Below are 20067 nucleotides of genomic sequence, written 5' to 3' on the forward strand. Positions count from 1 at the left end.
GACCTCTTCTGCTCCAACCATGACCTTTTTTACTGACATGATCGACTGAGACATGTGGGTCCCCAACTGATCTTGCTTGCATTAGTGGTTAATACCATGGGTTTTCCTATCTGCATTTGCATACCTTTGATAAGAGTGCATATCCATCCACCACTCCAACTCCTGCTTGACCTAACTGGAAAGAGAAACCAAGTGATCCAGAGAGTGGGTCTTCTTTGGGAGTAGAACTTGAGTAGATGCCAAAGAATTAGACGTAGATGTAGACATGACCAGGAGACTGAGAACCCACATTCCGGCTGCATGCCCCTGGACCTCCAGAAACAACCAAGCCAGAAGCTCTGTACTGGAAAGGAGCGAACTGATCATGGTTTGCATACGTGTGATCCTAATTTGCAGAAGAACAATTCTAGCCACATCTGTTCTGAATATGGCTTCTGTGAAATGATCTCCCAGGAGGGCGTCAGCTGACATTCGGGTAGATAGTCTGTTCAAGGGCATGAAGAAGCCAGTCATTGTGGTAAGGGTAATATGGAATCCCCTGTAAACGAATGGACCCATCATTTTGGTAAATACCCTGGGGGCTGATTTTATGCCGAAGGGGATGGCAATAAGCTGCCAATAATGACCCCCTACTGCAAATCTCAGAAATCTACAATCCTTCTTTGTTACAGGAATATGTATATAAGCATCCATTTAATCCATTGTACTCATGAAACTCAGCAACAAAATTCTTGGGGTAGTCCCTTGAAAGGTATCCATCTTGAATTAGACATCCAGAATACAGAGACTCAGAATCTTAAGGTCTATCACCAGGCGATAGCTCCTGAAGGATTTCTTAAAAAGGAAGATAATCAAGTAGAGCCCCTGACGCCTTTCCTTCTTTGGTACCGGACGAATAGCTTTCTTCTTTATGAGAGAAGTAATTCTCTCAATCAAGGATTGACATTTTTCCAGGGAACAGGAGTGTGTATTATTACTGACAGAGCTGGAGTAGTTGGGTATTCTATCTCATAATCATTTTTTGACAATGCTGAGGACTTAGGAAATGAACTGTCGAGGGTCCCTGATATGATAAGTAGCCCATCCAAGGAAAGATACTTGAGTACAAGGAAAAAGAAAATGAGCTACAACCAATATTCAATACTAACCAAGAACTATACCAAACAGAAAAACAATAAAATAAATTCAGAAATGATATTTATTACATATGTATGTACATGAAAACAAGCAAAGATATCTAAATTGTACAAATATAAAAATATTGCACAGGGAAGTAAACAAATACCAATCAACGCAGGGACTGTAGGAGCCTGCAGTACTCCCCAGCAACACCACTTACTGATTTCTTGACCATTACTTAAAAGAATAACGATTTGCTGATTTAGCCAGAGGGCAAAGCTGTTCCTGAAGCCCGCCCCTGTTTAGGACAACACTCTTCCTGAAGCCTACCCCTGTTCAGAAGTGTGAGAAAGACACGGGACAAAGAAAAAAAACAATGCAAAAAAAAAATTCGGAAGCGGAGGATCCATTAACCCACGAACCACAAAACGTGAGAACTCTGCTCATACTGTGAATTAATATCAAAGGTTAAGTAAAGTCAGTTCAATATGTGCTCAATTTTCCACTACTAATGGAGAGCTTAGCACTCTGTACCTTTAAGCCATAGCCATTTAGCACGGGGGATACTTACGTGAAGGACTGATGGTTGAGAACCCCACGCATGCTCACAAGCTCTTTTCTACCGCAAAATAGAAGCAGCCATCTTGAAAAAAGTGGTTCACTTGTTTTTGGCATATTGCAAGGTCAAGTAACTGGAACACAAACATTTAAGCACATAATAGTGCTTCTAAAAGAAACTATTCTTTACTGTTGTCTTACTCAGCATAACAGCAAACAGAATGCTTATATTATGATCTGAACATTATAATACACGTGTATCTAGTTTGTCCGATCAAACGTGTCCACTGGAAGAAAGTTTTTGTATTTTTTGCGAATCACTGACATTCTAACGTAGGCGGTATGAAAGAAGGCTAAATCGATGTCATCGCGGCATAAGCGGCTGTTTCAAGCATTTAGTCCTCTTTCTATAGCTAAAACGTGTGTTGCTTTTGCTTCAGTGCTCCGCATGCACTCGTCTGTCTTAGCGGCAAGGAAAGCTTGCTGGCTGCAATGGCAGAGTCTGATGAGGGTACGCCTGTCCAGCAGCAAAAGACCGCGAGCCGCGGCAGCACTATCTTCCAGGGATTCCGTGCTCTTGGGCTCTACTCAAATCACCTGCCGCATGTGGTACGCTACCACCGTAGACATCGCGAGTTCTACCTGGTGACCAGCGTCGGACGAGCCTTCCATACCTTCAATGTGAGCAGTGGGTGTCTGTTTTCAGGGGAGGCAGGACAGAGTGAGAAGCGTGTAAACTTGTGTATTTATCAACGGTTGGATGCCATGGCAATCTTTTACAATCCCATAAAATGTGTAATTTCTGTGTCTAAACGTTTTTCCTATAATATTTAAAGCTGTTTTGCATTATTTGTAAACAGTTTTGCAGATGGTACCTAGGTGCTCTGTTAGCTCGTCTCATATCTATCTGATCACGTTTAGGATTTTCCTTAGAAGGTAAACATTCGGAACACTTTACTTTCTAGTATGTAGTTTACCAAGGCTACCCTTGTTCTATTTTTTAATTTAATTTATTTGCACCACTCATTGCTTCCGTTATGTCTTCCTTTGGTCTACACTGCTGTTTGTCAGTCACAGTTCTCAAATAAGTTTGTCCTCTTTCTTCTCTTGTGACTCTTATTTTATCTATAACACTACATTTAACTGTGTAACATGCTTTATGTTCTCCTGCCTGTGGCCACCATTTTTTCTCATCAGACACTTCAGCTGTCTCACATGGCTGTTGTTTTCAGTTTTACAACATTAATAGTATTTAGCCTTAAATGCGATTATCAGGTCTCCAAAATGGTAGGGTAATGGCTCGCATAAGCCTTCCTCAAGGTTCCCTGAAGTCCATGTAGATTATTTGACCCCAAATACATGATTTTGCAAGTTGTGGAGTTTATTCGTGTCCTGTTAACACCAGCGAAATGTATTTTTTTCTTGCAATCATTTAATAGTTATTTCGCATGAGAATAGCTATATAACTACAGAGTTCATGGGTTTAACTCCATAATATAGTAATCAAAAAGTAGGCTGGTAACTATGACAACTTAATGCACATTCTTTGTCGATCTAATGAGCAGAAAGGAGAAGTAATCAATTTTTTACTTGTATCAACTAGTACAATTACTGGAGATAATGGTTCAAAACTCCAAAAGGACACTTTAGTTCCTTTTTTGGAAACCCCTGCAAGCAACTACTAGAATCGCCTTCCTTGTGAATTGGCTCAATCATCATTAAGAAGATTTACACTAACCTCGAAGAAGTAGCTTAGCATGCATTTTGACACATCATGGATTACCGCCAAACTCCTCGATTCTCTGATTATTTTTTCTGCTGTAGAGTAGAATCAAACTGCTTTACTAGTTGTGGAAGTGACCGTTGCTAATGGCGTCCTCTGGTGGAAGCTGTTGGTACTGTTGATAGGGTGAACGAGATGCATTCTGTATTAATATTTCAACAAGGGAGACTCAAGGATCACTGGGGACCTGGGGTAATAACTATAACAAAACAAGCATTTGCAAAGCAACGGGTCTCGCATTTGCTCGAGTTAGAGCTATTACAGTGTTAAACCCCTAACCTGACTTTTCTTGCCACACACATTGAAAGAAAAAAACCGAGTGCAATTGCGCTGAAATTGAAAACTGATCGCACTATGTAAAACCCAGCACGACCAGGCTGTGTGGAAAATCAAAAGTTAAATTTGATCAGGAACAAGCTGGAAACATGGAGCCTTGGAGGTTTTCAGTAGTTGGTCGGTGCGCTCGAGGAAGGCTAAACACCGGAAAGGGCATGACATACGCATGGCTTTCACTAATGAAATCAAGCAGATTTTAAAAGGCAAGCCCACAAACCAATGAAAGTGACAGGCGTGACATGGGCGTGGGTAAAAGCCCAAAGAGAGATTACAACAGGGACAGAGCGCTTATAAACTCGACCCTAAATAACACTGGTCCCTAGTAACAATTCCTTCGATGAAAAGAACCAAATGGCAAATATAATTTATTCAAAGGAGTTTATGAAAAACATATTTCAAGACACACAGTGGCACAGTTAATATTGGTGCAAAACAGGCTAGGTGCTCTCTTATGTATTGATGCACTCAAGTTTTGAATGATGAGGTACAATTGTATCAACAAACAGAAGAACAGCACAGCCTGTTACAGCAAGTTCTGAACAATCCTATAGGGTTCACTTTTTTAAAGTCAATGAAGTTTCGATTCCAATAAAAATGTGAGGGGCATCATAAGGACTCTGGGGTATACAACAACCAAGAGAGAGAGAGCTCAAACAATAATAGAGAAAGGGTGATCAGTGAGAATAAGAAAAGTGAGGCTGTGGGGGTCCTTGGTGACAAACCTCAAGAACGAGGTGGCTGAGAATGGCCTACATAAAAAGAATGGAAAGAAGAGCTGCCTAAATCCCTCACAATGAGTAATAATGGTGAACTTGCTGTAACATGCCGTGCTGTTCTTGTGTTTGTTGATACACTTATTGACCACAATTTATCACTTGAGTGTATCACCTTGATAAAGAGAGAACTGAGCACATTTGTTTTGCAATAATATGCACTGCGGTGCTGTGTGTCTTAAAATAGTTTTTCATAAACACCTTTGAATAAATTATTTTCACCATTTGGTTCGTTTCATCAACATAATTGTTACTAGGGGCAAGTGTGATTTTGCTCTGGGATGCAGTGTTTGGCACTGAAAAAGAGGATAGCCAGGAGATTGTACAGGAAACTCCAAATGATATGATGCAATGATCCCTAGCCTTTTGCGTTTTTGATCCACACTGAAGCAGTTGTTCAGAATAGTTATTATTCCTCAAACTGTATTCAGAATAGTTCTGAGAGGTAGCACATGCATCATTTTACTTGATTAATTGATAGCAGAAAGCAGTTATAGGATGTATTTTTGAATCCTGTATCATAAACGTAGAAATCATTAATGCACCAAAACTTTCATCTTTGCATGCCCAGCGCTTGATACAGATTGCTGTTCTGAATTCTGATAGCTTAATATTGCCAATCTGGCTAAACAAATGTCTGTACTAACATTTTCTACTTGCAGATATAATACTGAATGCATTTTTATTCTGAATCTAGATCATACATAACAGTAAAATGGCACTTATTGCAACTCTACCAATGTTGAATGGCATCTGTTGTCCACATACGTTTGCCATGATTCCTTTTTGGGTCTTGCCTGCAGACAGTGCGCATGTGCTGTCACTTGGCTATGATCTGTTGTGTCCGGAAAAAAGCCCTCTAAAAAGGTTTCACCTATTACCCATCATCCATCATTTGTTGGCATCATTATGACTCTTCTTTGCTGCCTGCTAGTTCCGCAACATGGGAGGCATCACTTTGTTTTATTTGTGTAGAGTATGGACCAAGCACATATTGATTTATCTTAATTATTCTCTGTCCGCTGCTCGTGCTATGGTTGAGGTACTATTGGGCGAAGCAGCTGCACAGCATGGCTAAAAGTACATTGACAAAGCCAATGTATCTCACATTGGTGAAACTTCTTGGCTTTGCCAATGCTTATTCCCATTTGCTTCCACTAGATCTTTTAAAATAAACTGTTTTATTTCCTTTCTTGTATATCTCCTCAGTGATTACTATTTCAGAGAATTCATTTGTCTTGCTTTGGCTCAGTTGCACTTGGTCTAATTTACAAAACATTTTGAGCATCTAAGTTGGAATAGGTGTCAAAATTCGTTCTCTTTTGCTTTTTAAAAATAAGTTTTTATTGTCTGATAGCAACAACAAGAGGTACCTCCTGAAAAACATTTAAAGTACATGAGGCATCAAAGACATATTAGATGGTACACATATATAACACATCTAGTTCAGGCAGTACATCCAAGTACAACAGTGCAAAAGCAATACTTGTAGAGGTGAGTAATAGTCATGGACTAAAGGTGTAGCAAAAGCAGTAGAGCATGCATTTCACAGGGTATGAGGTACATCTGCAAAGCCATGATCAAGTGGGAGTCTAAGGGGAGCTTCAGGCAGCACAGGGGGTAAAGAGATTGCGGCGGCCAGTCATTACATTTTGTTGTCACCCATCTTGTAGATAATCATAGAGATCATGCTACGGCGAAGGTATACAACATTAATGACTGCATGTAAATACAACCTGGGTGTACCTTTGATAACTCTAATGTGGTTTCCAGAAGGTGTGCTGGTGTTGTTTTTGGCCTCAGTATTAAGGATACAAGTATCCAATTTCCCGCCTTCTACCCTGCCCACTCCCCTGGACCCTTAGTGTGTGTAGTGTATTAGCTTCCAGGTGTGCCCATTGTATGAGTATGCATTTCTGTGTATCCTGTACAGAGGCTGCCGTGCATGTCATAGCTATTTGTCATTTGAAAAGTAGAATTGCAAGGTCTACGAACCTATGAAAGTGCTTTTCCCTTTTGGCTTTAGGGTGAAGGCCTAACAGTCCGGGTTCAAGAGTGGGCAGCAACATGTGGCCTGTTCCACCGTGGTGGCCGTGACCTCCGTCCAGCTCACCTGCGGTGGTGGGCACTCACATACAATATGTTAGAAGCCAGCTTCTGCCAATCTACATAGGAGGCACTCTGGTGCTGACGCGGGGAACATTTGCTTGATGCGATAGGTAGAGAGATAAGCATGCTGCCATTTGTAAGGAGAGCATGCAAGACAGGTAACGGGGATGGTTCTGCTTCTTCTATCCCCCAGGTGACCCTTACTGCCTGTTGGATTGCATTATGTGTCAAGAAATGGCCAGCCCCCATCTTGTAGGTGTTCACAACGCCGGGGAAGGACATGAAAACTCCCTCCTGAAAAGGCTACGTTATTTGGGCCTGTTACCTTAATTCCAGATATAATAGCAAATGAATCCAACAAACACCCCAAGGCTGGGAGTGAGGTTCCAGTCTCGCAAAAGAAGACCGGCGCTTTGTCTGCATACAGTGACACAACATGATAGGTGTCCAGTTCGGGGATCCCCTGTCCTGCGCATGGAAGCGACAGGTCAGGGGTTTCATGGCCACGGCAAAAAGCAGTGATGACAGTGGGCACCCTTGCTAGGTGCCTTGCTGAATGAGAAAACTAACCAATATCACCTAACCCATCTTGACCATTGTTCTCAAGTACAATGTGAGAACCCAGCCCAGGAACTCTGATCCGAAGCAGATGTTTTCGAAGGTCAGCAGTAAAAAGTCTCAGCTCAGAGTGTCGAAGGCCTTTTCAGTGTCAAGGTATACTGCTACTCTGCCATGTGCCTCCAGTGGTGCATCGTGGACGAGTCTCAGCATTCATCGGATGTTAAGAAAGGTACTGCGTCCAGTTATGAATCCTGACTGATCGGGGTCTATTAAGGTACTGATTAGGGAAGCAGTCTATTTGCAAGCACTTTCGCCATAATTTTACAGTTGAGGTTGAGGAGGGGCAAAGGGCTGTATGATTGCACGTCCAAAGGGTCAGTTTCAGGTTTGGGGAAGGCCACAATCAGTGCCTGGCGCTGTGAATCTGATAGTTGGCCGGTTGTCTTAGCTCAGTTGAATATTTCTCGCAAATGTGGGTAGATAAACGCTGAAAAAGTAGTGTAGTACTCGATGTGCAACCCATCCATGCTCGAAGTTTTGTTACTGGTAATTTGGGCTACCACTGCTCTGATCTCCTTCAGTTGGATTGGTTTGTCTATCCCTGCCATTGCAAGCAGGGACAGAAAGGGCAAAAGCAGCCTGTGCAAAACCCTGTGTGTCCAAACAGGATTGAGGGCACCATCAGAAACATACAGTATGCAGAAATACTCCTGAAAGGTGTCAATAATACCAGCTTGTGTAGTGATCAGCATGCCATTGTTGCAGTGGATGGCACCAATTAAAGCGTGCTGCTGCTCCTCATTGACCTGCCATGCCAATAATCTGCCCTGTCGATCACCCTCAGCACGCAACATACTTGAGTGATGTTTATAATCGTATTGGCTCAAACGCGTTTCTGTGTCCTTGTGTTGCTGACACAGTTGCCGGAGTCATTCAGTTCCTGCCGTGCAGCAGCCACTTACTTCTCTAGAGGGCGTAGCTCCTTATCTAGGGCCAACAATTTGTTCTGCAATACGTGTCGAACTCCCCAGGTGGCAGCCATACAGTGACCTCCGACAACCACCCTTTGTGCATCTCATTCTAGAACCTTGGAAGGGGTGGATCTTTTGTTGAGTTCAAAATATTGCCAGATGAACGTCAAAAGATTATCTCAGATTGGGGGATTGAGCATGGCTTCATATTGTAGCCGCCCGGTATGAATTCTCGGGCATGATCTGCCCTCCTGTAGCAGACAGTGATCCGACACTGTGATGGACAGATATTCCCATCTGAGAAGTGGTTCCCAAACTAGGAGCCGTGGCTCCCTGGTGCGCCATCAAAACTAGCCAGGGGCGTTGCACACAGTTTGGGAACCACTTAGCTATTTCCAGTTCGGACACAATAAAATTACAGCCAGTGGTTCCCAAACTATGTGCAGCACCCCTGGCTAGTTTTGATGGCGCACCAGGGAGCCGCGGCTCCCAGTTTGGGAACCACTGTTCGTTGTGAACCGGAGCATAGAATGAGTATTCGCGGTTCAATGGATGGCCCATGTGCCACGTGTCGTGCAATCGCCTGTGTGCCAGTCAACTACAGAAATGTTGTGTAGTCTTGGTACATGTCACAGTGCGCAATGGGGGGAGGGAGTGGTCCCATTTCACATCTGGTACGCAATTAAAGTCCCCTCCCAAAGGCCAGGGGTGTGGGGTTCCCCAAAGAGTGCGTGTGTCAAGGAATTCTGTCTGGTTTCAGTTAGGAGCATACAAACCCACTATCAACCATGGAGTCCAGTCCAAGTGCCCTTCAGTTATCACATACCTGCCTATAGTATCAACATTGTGGTGATCTACCATGTAGGAGACCTTAAGAGTGATCCATATAAGCATACGCTGAGTAGGATGTGCCGTACACTTGTCCCCACCATCTTGCAATGACCTTGTGGAGTTGTGTGGCGGTGAGGTGTTTCCTCAAGTCAGGCAATATGTGTGTGCCGACGCGTAAGGTAAGTATGAATGTAATATCGCTTCGCATGAGTTGCCATACCATGCATGTTCCATGTGATCACATTGTACTGTGGTGTAAGTCGGCCTGTGCGGGTGCTCATATCATGTACAAGTGAGGAGAATCCTAAGTATCAAGCCAGCGTTCAGTTGCAGCAAATGTCACCTGCCCCATGACACACTCAGTAGCACTCCATGACGTGCCCCACCCTATGTATGTGTCCAGTAGTATATAGAAGTTCCATGGGTCCGAACTCAAAACAAGAAGTACAACAATGAAACAGACATTCTCACCTGCCCCCCACCCCCATCAGGTCACATTAGAGTCCATGCCCTTGTGCCCATAAGAACGAACCAGTAGCCAAGAAAACTGTTCATTAGGCTAAACATTTCCCCTTTGGAGTCTCTGTGGAGCATGGGGGAAGACCCATCCTCAGTAGGTCTGTGGCATGACCCCGGTTTGAAGGTCCCTCCATCCAACATATACCATGCACAGTAGTTTTGCTTAGCAATGTTCAGCTGCAGCTATAGTTGTAGTCCGTAAATGTTTGCCGATTACGTTCAAGTGTACACTTACTGCAGGTCTTCTGCAGATCGTGGAGTGATTCTTGGTCCCCGGTGGAAATCTGTTGTTGACGACCTTGCGCCTCCTGTATCCGAGCCAGAGTCTGACAGATGCCTAGCCTGTAGCATGGTAGAAGGATTTGTGCTGTGTTGCAATACTTCCTTCAGCACCCTAGCCTATTTCTCTCCTCTGCTGCTTGGTCTCGAGAAGGTCATATCCTGGTTGATCTCTACTTGCGTTGATGGGGTCGACATGTCAGCCGTTCTCTGGCATTGGGTTCCCCAGGAGAAGCATGAGCCAGGCCCTTGGTGTGTAACCAGGTCCATACATCTTCCAGATTGGAGTAGATATGGGATGTTTCCCCATCCACCACTGTCTTGCTGGGAACAAAAGGGTGTATTTGAACTTTGACTCCTGAAGACGTTGCTTAACCCTGGCATAGGATCCACAGAGAGGCTCCACCTCCGCTGTGAAGTCAGGAAATACAGTTATTAAAGTGCCCTCATATCTCCAGGAGCCCTTCGCCTGGAACAGGTTTGAGCACCTGATCACGGTCTCAAAAATTAAGAAACCAAGCAGTGATGGGCCACGGTGGGGTTCCCGGAGTGGGCGGTCTTCCAGATATCCGATGAGCCCTCTCCACGGGAAAGAACTTAGGAACCTTGTCGGCCTTCACTGTGTTCATCAACCGATTTTCAACCAAGAGTTCCACGCGGGGCCTTTTGACCATTCTGGGAATCCCATCAGGCGGAAATTATGTCTGGATCGCCCATCAGCATCTTCTGCTCTGTGTATGGAGCCCACCTCCACACCCAGCACTTTTATTTGTTCCTGTATAGTAGGTCTTAGGGTGGTTAGAGAGGACTCTCTGGTCCACTTTATCAGTCAGCTTGCGTTGATCGGCCCTGAGCAGATTAACTTCTAGTTAGACAGTGTCAATCATAGTTTCTAACATTATCTTAGTATACAGGATTGCTTGTACACCTTTTCAAATTGGGTGGAATGTGCATCAAGGGTGGCCCCCAGGTGACTGGAGGCATCTGAGGTTTGATCTGTGTGAGCAAGAGGCGGTGCTGGGCCCATGAGGTCCTGCGGCAGAGGCTTGGAAGCCTTAGGTTTCACCATCATTGTATCGTATAGCACAGTCCCCCGATGTGGATGGGAAGGAACGGTAGTGGGTGTAGCTGTTCCCAGATGCCCACACTGATGGTCGCTTACAGTTTCACAACAAAGGAGCAGACAGCCGGCCCTTGTCAATAATGGGCAATGATCAGGTCTCACACTTCTCAGCAAGTGAGGTTGCCAGTGGTATTCTGCTGTGCAGCACTAGGGGTTACTCGTCCCTACTTCCCCAGGCTAGAGGATCCTTAGTGTTGTCTGGCTTTAAAAACCCTGGGGTTTTGTATGGTGCAGTAGCGGCTGTCCCGTGTGGACTTCGTGGGAATCAGCAACTCCTCTCAGGGTGCTGGCCTGGATGTCATAGAGGCCTGGTACAACAATAGGGTGGGGCGAAAGGTGAACTCTTGTCAAGCCAAAGAGACTGTTGGCATAGAGGCCAGATTGACTTGGTGATACTCAGTTCATGTAGGGTCACCCATGTGCAGGACTCCTCCGGAGCGACAAGGAGGCCGTGGCATAAGTGTCACTGGGCAACTTTAAGGCCAGGGGGACATTAAACTGGACAGGCGTATGTTGCAGTGTTGGTGTTTCAGTTCGTGTTGCATAGAGAGCAAGCATGGGTGTAGGAAAGTCCCTCTTTCTGGCATGGTTGCCCCTACTTTTTGCCTGTTGTCAGTGTGCGTAGACTGTTTTCACGGTTATCCTGCCCACCAAGACCCCAGTGATTGTGCTCTCTCCTCTAAATTTGGTTGTCTTGTTACTCTTTACACCCCACAATTGGCATATTAGTGTGTACCCCTGTAAGTGCCTAGTATATAGTACTTAGGGACCCAGGTCATTGGTACTCTAAGGGCCCCCCCACAGACTGCAGCAACTGTGTTTGCAGCCCTGCCATTTGCAGCCTGTGTGAAAACGTGCATGCACTCTTACACTGCTGGTCATTACACTACGTCACTGTATGTCAGCCCAATGGTAGACCCTTCCAGCCCAAAGGGCAAGGTGCATGTCCCTCTGTGTGAGCCTACGAACTCCAGTTCCAATTCCCTGGACTTCGTAAGTGCGGTAAAGCCATTTTAGCAATGTACTGGCCATAGGTCGTGACCTATGGTCCAGCTACATAATGGTAACTCTGAACCTAGGCATGTTTGGCATCAAACATGTCGGAGTCCTATCCCAATAATGATGCCAGTATTGGTGGTATGATTCCATGCACTTTGGGGCCTCCTTATAGGACCCCACCCCCCCAAGTGTTGCTCCTACCAGTCTTCCAGGGTCTGCGAGCAGCCCACTCTGCTGCAGCCCCTCACACAGGAATTTGTCCTCCTGCTGCTTGACCAGCTCATGTAGGGGATGGCGGACCAAAGGATTTCCTGTGGGAGAAGGGTGCAACCTTTTCCTTTGGAAATAGGTGGTACAGGGCTGGGGAGCGGTAGCCTTCCCACGCCACCGGTTTGCTTTGAAGGGCACAGTTGGTGCCCTCCCTGCATACTCCAGTTTGCACCAGTCCAGGCACCCCCGGTCCCTTCTCTGGCGCAAAACTGCACAAAGGAAAGGGGAGTGACCACTCCCCTGTCCATCACCACCCCAGAGGTGGTGACCAGAGCTGGTCCTCCAGGTAGCCACTTGATTCTTCCATCTTGAAAACAAGACGTGCATAGGCCCCTGGGAGTATATGACTGGTCAGGTTAGGCAGATGATGTCAGTGACCCCCCTCTGATAGGTGGACATTTCAGAGAGTGACCAAGCCCCTTTTTGAGCTATTTAGGAACTCCCTTGCGGGTGGGTCCCCAGATTCGGCATGCAAGACTCCAATAGGACTCCTCTGCAATTACCTCTTCTGCTTCTGGCCACTGGAACCGCTGCTGGACTTCACAGGAACCGAACAAGACTGGAACACTGAGACAACCTCTCCTTGCAACATTGTTTCTGCTGTTCCTGTCAGCAACTTGCATCATTTCCACAGCTGAGCATCCTATGGGGTTAGCAAGACATCGGCTGCGCCACAGAAGCAAGAAAGAATCTCCCTTGGAGTGAAGGAGTCACTCCCCTGCATCTGCAGGCACCTAGAAAATGACGTCTGGCTGCTGGGATCTACTGTCCTCTGGACCTGTGAAGAGTCTCTAACACAGATGGTGGTTCTGAGGGGTCCCCTTGGTCCACTCTGCCTTTGCCTTCTGTCCAACTTGGGAGACGGTGAGTCCTTGTCTCATCCTCCAAGACAGAACACCTGAGCACTGCGACTGTTGCAGTATCCAAGGCTTTTTGACTCCTGCTCGGAGAGATCTTCAGGCTCCAAGTAGCACCAGCCCCCAGCACTCTACCTCTGAAAGGACAGTCTCCCCTCTGCTGCTCCAGCGCCGTGGAACTCCTCTTCATATTTGCTTCCTGGGCCTCACTGCGACTTTTCTGTGCCTACTGCCAGTGGGTTGCTTGTGGGGGCTCCAACTGCCTTTTCCTGGCTATCCTGTCTTCTGAGGGTCAGCTTGGACTCTCCCCTTCCCCAAGGGTCGAGTCCCCAGGACCTTGCTGGTCCTCTTCAGCTCTGCAAATCTCCAACAGCTCCAATTGCATGTGCTTGTTGGTTGTCCTCCTGACCAGTGACCCATCTTCATTCCGGAGACCAGCGAGGGAGAGCTCCTGGGTGACTTCAGGGACTCCTGCAGCTCCTGGACTCCACAGCTGGACTTCATCTACCACAGTCGACCCAAATCCTCACCCACAGAAGAGTGGGCATTGCCTCCTGCCCCACCTGGACACTCCTGCGTAGACTAGTCTCTGTCCCCTTCTTTTGCAGGACCTCTTCATCCAGAATCAACTGTTGGTTTCCACCGGCCTGGTCCTGTTTTTGCAATATTGCATTTATGAGTTTCCATGTTAGCCTACAGGATGACCAGGTAACCCACTTCTGCTCCCCTGGTCTCTAGAGGTCTTCTAGATTCTTACCTCTTGGGGTTCCACTCTCTCCCAGCCCTTGGCTAACTACTTCATATCCTCTGGCGAGGGACCCATTCCCGCATTCCACCTTTTTAGTATAGGGTTTTGCTCCCCTATAGGGGCCCTTGCTATTTTATGCTATTTCCTAATACTTACCTTTGTATATTTTGTGTGTACTTGCCTCCGGGGGTGGGGGGGGCTGTAGTAATCTAGTTTGGTGTTCCTGTAATAAACATAGCAAAGCACCTTTATTTTTGCAACACTCTGTGGTTCCTCTCAGGTGTGATAAGTTACTGTGGTATTGAAAGTGCTTCACACTCCTCCTAGATAAGTCTTAGCTGCTCACCACAGCTGCCACTAGAGAGCACTGGCAACCTAGACACTGTAACACTAACTAATAAGGGCTGCCTGTACTCCGTATAAGGTGTAACACCATAGGTGTCCAGCACACACGGGGCTAGCCACCTGTAGTGTGGCACACCATAATAGTGTAATCACAGCATCCTCATTGTCACGGTACTTTGCAGCAATGTGCGTCTTCGTGCAGATCTAAAGTGGTCACTGCAGGTCCAGAAAGGGACGGTGCTATGACAAGGGCAGCACTGGCAGTATTAAACCCACACACCTAGCGCCTCACCTGGAAAGATAACAACTTGCTTCCTTAGTGGACATGACCATGCATGGCTCCGCTTGTATAGTCATAGGCCCATGCCCATTGGTGGGTGGGGTGGATGAGCAGGTGACGGACTTCCGACTCGGCTAGCCTGTCTGATGCACTCTGGATCTCAGTGTGGAGCAGGGTGTGGACTCCCGGTGAAAATCAGTCGCTGCCCCCTCAGGGCGTTATCCGGGTAGCCCGGAGGAGCTGAGCATCCCTGTCACTTGCAGGTATGCCACCCATCACTTTGATCTCTCTGTGGCATAGGCGCTGCACGGCCCGCATGCTGTGACTTCAGGGCAGGTGATTTGCGGCCTATGGGGCAGGTCCAGCGGTGTCCGCATCTGCTCTGCAGTCGGCAGGTGCCCGTGGCCATAGGTCATTTAGAAGGAGGTGGGCGTGCCTCTCCACACAATTCCGCAGAGTGGCACAGGTCCTAGGCACAGGAAATGTGGGCGATCTGCGTGTAGGGAGTGGGTGCTCCACCCCAGGGTACCTTATCAGCATTGTAGTGGGTGTTGGTCACACACGCCTCTCCAGGGCGCTCCACCACCAGTCCTGGGTGTACAGGCATGAGGTTCCTGTGTGGGTGCGAGGCAGGGCCGTCTTGGATGCCACCCAAGGCCTACCTTGCTGGGTAGAGTTTCACGGCCGTGGCCTCACAGAATTGTGAGAGCTGCATGCTGAAAATTACATCGGGCGGTGTCTCCTTACTGTAGGAGGATTTGGGGCAGCATTTCCTACAGAATCTTTGCTGGAGGGGTAGAATAAAAGGAGGATGGTGTATGGGCTGGATGCGGAGCTCTCTACAATGTGTCCGATGAAGCTGCCATCTTGGCCACTCCCCTTCTTTTGCCTTTTGGTACCAATCTTGATTCTTTGATTTGCGAAAGCAGAAATTACATGTTAGCAAATCACATGCCAGTGCAAGTTTCTTGCAATTTTTTGGTGGGCCCTAAACTTTGAAACAAATAAGCTTGTGGGTATTTACGTGCATCTTGATGGCAGTTTCATGCTTATGGAATCATACAGAAGCAAAATAAAAAATATTGAATGTCAAAATGCACTTTTCTCCCAGGTTTACATATGCTAAATTTTTCACCTGGTGAGAAATCTGCATGTGTACATTTTGCACGTTTGAGCAATGAAGGATATCATTTCTATTATAGATTTCATTAAGCATTCATTGCATCTGTTATGAATCTCATGAAAGTTTTAAATTTGCTTGAGATGTTGGCCTCTTCCATATAGTTACAGGGATGTGGAATTCCTATCGCCCGGGACATTTTGTTTGGGGTCAAGGGCAACAAGTTTTTATGTTTACTTTGTCCTTGGGACAAGTAGGTCCAACCCTCTGCAGCACAAACCCTTTGGTTGCCTGTTTACAGAGAGTGGAACTCTCTGCAGTTGAGGTAATGTGTTTCCAATAGATAATGCTGTTCGAACTTGTATTTATGGTTCATTATTTGAAAGCCTTCATTATTAGGGTGAGTGCTGTAAATAAATGTTTTAAGGTCACACTTCACTACTGACATTGGTTCCAGTACAAAAAAAAAAAACGTGTATACACATGTTTGAAAAGTTTAGGCTAAGTATAATGCTCCCAGAATGCTCTCTGATTAGATGCAAATGAAGTGTCATTTAGTAAAATGTTTTGATGCATGCTACTATTTCCCAAAAATATTTCTAATGGAAAATCACTGTAACCATTTTCAACACGATTATGGGAAGCATGAAAATAAACAAACACTGACAAAGCCAACTGTCTTTTAGTTTCATCAATTCGTGTCTTGTTTTGACATGGCTTTTGTAACACTTTATTGTTGTGGGAGCTACCAGGCCCTCAACATTGTAACAAACACTGGCAAAAAAAAAAAAAAACGTTTTTGAACTCTAAAAGCACACGTTGCCACCAGTGGCATAACAAAGGCCCCGCAGCCGCCCTCCAGGGGGCCCCTTCAGCACAGCACCTGCCCTGAGTGAGTCTGGATAGGGGGCTCCTCCATGTTCTTTGCAAAGGGGCACCCTCCAGTTTCGTTAGGTCACTGATTGCCACTGTAGTTCCTGACACTGAACAAAACTACTTTGTGTGCCAATATGCTCCTTGTGGAAGAGCAGAATGCAATCACTCACAGTAAAGCCATCCAAAAGAGAGAGAAATAGAAGTTTAATAAAAACAAAATGTCTTTGTTAACACCAGACCTAATTAGGGACCAAGACCCACATGTAGGTAGCTTTTTGCATGTCGCAAACAGCGACTTTCGCTGTGTGCGACGTGCAAAAAGCACATTGCGATGCACAAACCCAGTTTTGCAATTCGGTAACCTGGTTACCGAATCGCAAAACAGGTTTGCGACTCGCAATTAGGAAGGGGTGTTCCCTTCCTAATTGCGACTTGCAGTTCAATGTAGGATTGTTCTGCGAACGCGGGCGCAAACCAATCGCAGTTTGCACCCATTTCAAATGGGTGCTAACACTTTCGCAAAAGGGAAGGGGTCCCCATGGGACCCCTTCCCCATTGTGAATGTCACTGTAAACATTTTTTCAGAGCAGGCAGTGGCCCTAAGGACCACTGCCTGCTCTGAAAAAATGAAACGAAAACGTTTCTTTTTTCGTTTTTGTATTGCATCTCGTTTTCGTTTAAGGAAAACGGGCTGCATTACAAAAAAAAAAAAAACTGCTTTATTGAAAAGCAGTCACAGACATGGTGGTCTGATGTCTCCAGCAGGCCACCATCCCTGTGAGGGCCGCCATTCGCAAGGGGGTCGCAAATTGCGACCCACCTCATGATTATTCATGAGGTGGGCATTTGCGAAGCCCTTGAGAATGTAGGATGGTGTCGGGGACACCATCCTACATTCGGATTTGCGACTCGCAAATTGCGACTCGCTCTGACTCATAATTTGCGGGTCGCAAATCTGAACCTACCTACATGTGGCCCCAGATTCTTAAAGAAAGTCACAAAAGTGCACCCATGGTATATGTCGTAACCCTATAAAATATTTGTGAACTGTATTTTAGCATGGGTAAATACGCATGTGTAGATTTGCTCATGTGAAAATCTATTGAGCATTTGCAAGTTCATTTTCCCCTCCAGCCACTTTCTTCCCAACCCTGGAAGAAGTTCTAGTTCTGCCATTGTCAGGAGTAAATGTCCAACCTTTCTTATTGTGGGAAAATATTAGAGAGAAGCTGGTGAAAATCTTTAAAACATGCAGGTTAGTAGGTTTGCAAACTCAAAGGCATTCCAGCCCTGGAACTATTGCTTACTGCTTCCTCCAGCCCCAGTATGCAGATCTGCAGAAAGGTGGCAAAATAAGGAAATTGCTACAGTAGGGATTGAAACTGCAAGTATTCAAGCCTTCTGTGGTAGTAGCCCTGGCATAATCAGAGAGGTTATTATCAGAGCTCTTATATAATGAGATTGCTGCCGTAATTTGGCGCCACACTACATGGCACCAAAGGGACATGTAGATCATTTTACAGGACAAGTAGATTTGAGAAGCAACCTGTCCCCTGGACAAGTAGATATGTTAATAAATTCCACACCCCTGAGTTAACATTTTACAAGTTTTAAAGGCAGTGTTTTATAAATGGGGCCACATGGGATACTCGGGAAAGTCTTTAAAGGGATACATGTCTGTGCCTGTTGTTTTCACTATTAAAAAAAAGTAATGTTTGTTTTTCATGTGCACTGCATGTTAAAAGATTTTTTGGACACATCCATAAACAGTTGAGTAATTGATTGCTTTATTTCTGGGATTACTATTAAAATAGCTGACCCTTAATGTGTATTATTGTTTTTCTTTCGCATCGATAAGTTAAACTTGGAAACTGATCTACTGTGTTCTCTCTTACAGGTGAACAAACTTGGGATAGTAGCAGTGAGTAAGTATGCAGAATTTGAATACTCTTTGAGTGTACTTTGTATTCAAGGCAGTGGAGTCTACGTGGCCAAGGGACACAACGGTTAAGAAATCTACTTGTCCAGTAAAAAGATCGACTTGGCCCTCTGTTTGCTATAAAGTGAGGTAACAAGTTATGACAACAGTCTTGTTACACCAGAGCTCCGATGACTGCCTCTCTGATTATGCTCATCTTGCATCAGGGTTTGAATTCTAGTAAGGTTCTGATTTTCCCACATTTCTGCATATCTACACAAAGGAGCTGGAAGTAGATGGGAAGCTGTAGTTGTAGGATTGGAATGCCCTTTGATTCTATACACACCCACTTCCTTGCATTTTTATGGGTATTCACCAGGTCCTCTCACACTAGAAAATGTGGGATGTTTATGCCTCACAACATCAGGACTAAGGCTTTTCCAGCGAGGTGGTGGGACTAGGGCTTTTCCAGCGAGGGGCAGGGGTGCAGGGGACGTAAAAAGAGGTGTAGAAATGGGTGAATTTTCAATTATTCAGCAGATTTTAACATGAGCAAATGTAACATAACATATTTGAAAAGCACACATTCGCCCTCGGGTCACTAGGTGCTGAAATATGTTTATTGCTACCCAACGTGGTGGTATTCATATAGATCTTAGAAGAATGAGAGGCTGAGTGCGCCCTCTGGGATTCAAACTTGTGACCATGTGTATTTGCTCATACTAAAATGGAATTCACAAAAGTTTGCTATGAGTGTGGATTCCAGTCATATTTCGAGTAAACTTTTTTTAATTCTTGAAAGTCGTAAATCTGCTGTAATGCAGGGAGATATATCTGTGGGTGCAATTTGTGTCTTTCTTTAAACATTGTGCCTGTAACTTGTTTTCATGTTGTCCATGACTGGTTTAGGCTGATTCCCCCTTAATGTTGTTGTAAATATTGGTATGCACTGTACACATCTTAATAAAAGATGCCTCACAGAAATGGTCTCTAAAGTTCCACTACAGTTTAGCAAAACACTTTCTTCAAGTTGTAGTTTTTTATATATATATTTCATTTTGGAAGCAAAGCATCACCAATCTTGCTTTCAGGCTTCTGCATTTAAACCAGGAGCATTATAGGCAGGGCCACTGGAATTATGCAGCAGCAGGAGAGGTCCAAATAAAGTGGCAGGGAGGACTAAATGATGCAGCGAGAAAAGGCAAAATATGCGGCATAATACAGCACATTTTCTGACAGTATAACTTCATTATTTTGTCATTTTTACACTTGTTAATGCTGCCTGGGCACAGCTTGCATCTCCTTAGCATCAGTTCAACATCTAAAGTTAGAAATATGCACCATAAAGATGACCAGTCAACCTTTGCAAAGTGCCTTTCACTGCACAGCAACACATGTTGCCGCATTTTTAATACCTTTTGAACTGTTTGACTTAGAAACAATTTGTTTGTTCAAATTTGCAGATTCTGCAGCAGGTGATGGATTATGTAGGAAATGGGACAGAACCATAATTACATTAACGCAGCACAATAGCATAATTTCAGTGGCCCTGATTATAGGCAACACTAAAAGTGTTCAACGTTACAAACGTGTACACACTTTTGTACTAGAACCTCTTTCAGTAATGTTAACTGAGCTCACTGCATTTCCTTGCAGTGCTGGCTCTAGAGGTAAGTGCTTTGTACCAATGCA

General features: G+C 45.2%; 1 protein-coding gene across 1 annotated transcript in view; it reads left to right on the top strand.

Annotated features, from left to right (window-relative positions):
- Nucleotides 1-2075: 2075 nt before the first annotated feature.
- Nucleotides 2076-20067, top strand: part of WDR36 (WD repeat domain 36) — a 543291-nt gene continuing 525299 nt past the window's right edge. Inside the window, exons 1-2 of the mRNA XM_069226458.1 lie at nt 2076-2358; nt 18355-18382. Of these exons, the coding sequence (XP_069082559.1) occupies nt 2170-2358; nt 18355-18382 (217 nt within the window). The 5' untranslated portion in view covers nt 2076-2169. The remainder of the gene's footprint in view (nt 2359-18354; nt 18383-20067) is intronic.

Source organism: Pleurodeles waltl, chromosome 1_1 (genome assembly GCF_031143425.1).
Source record: "Pleurodeles waltl isolate 20211129_DDA chromosome 1_1, aPleWal1.hap1.20221129, whole genome shotgun sequence".
Lineage (NCBI taxonomy): Eukaryota > Metazoa > Chordata > Amphibia > Caudata > Salamandridae > Pleurodeles > Pleurodeles waltl.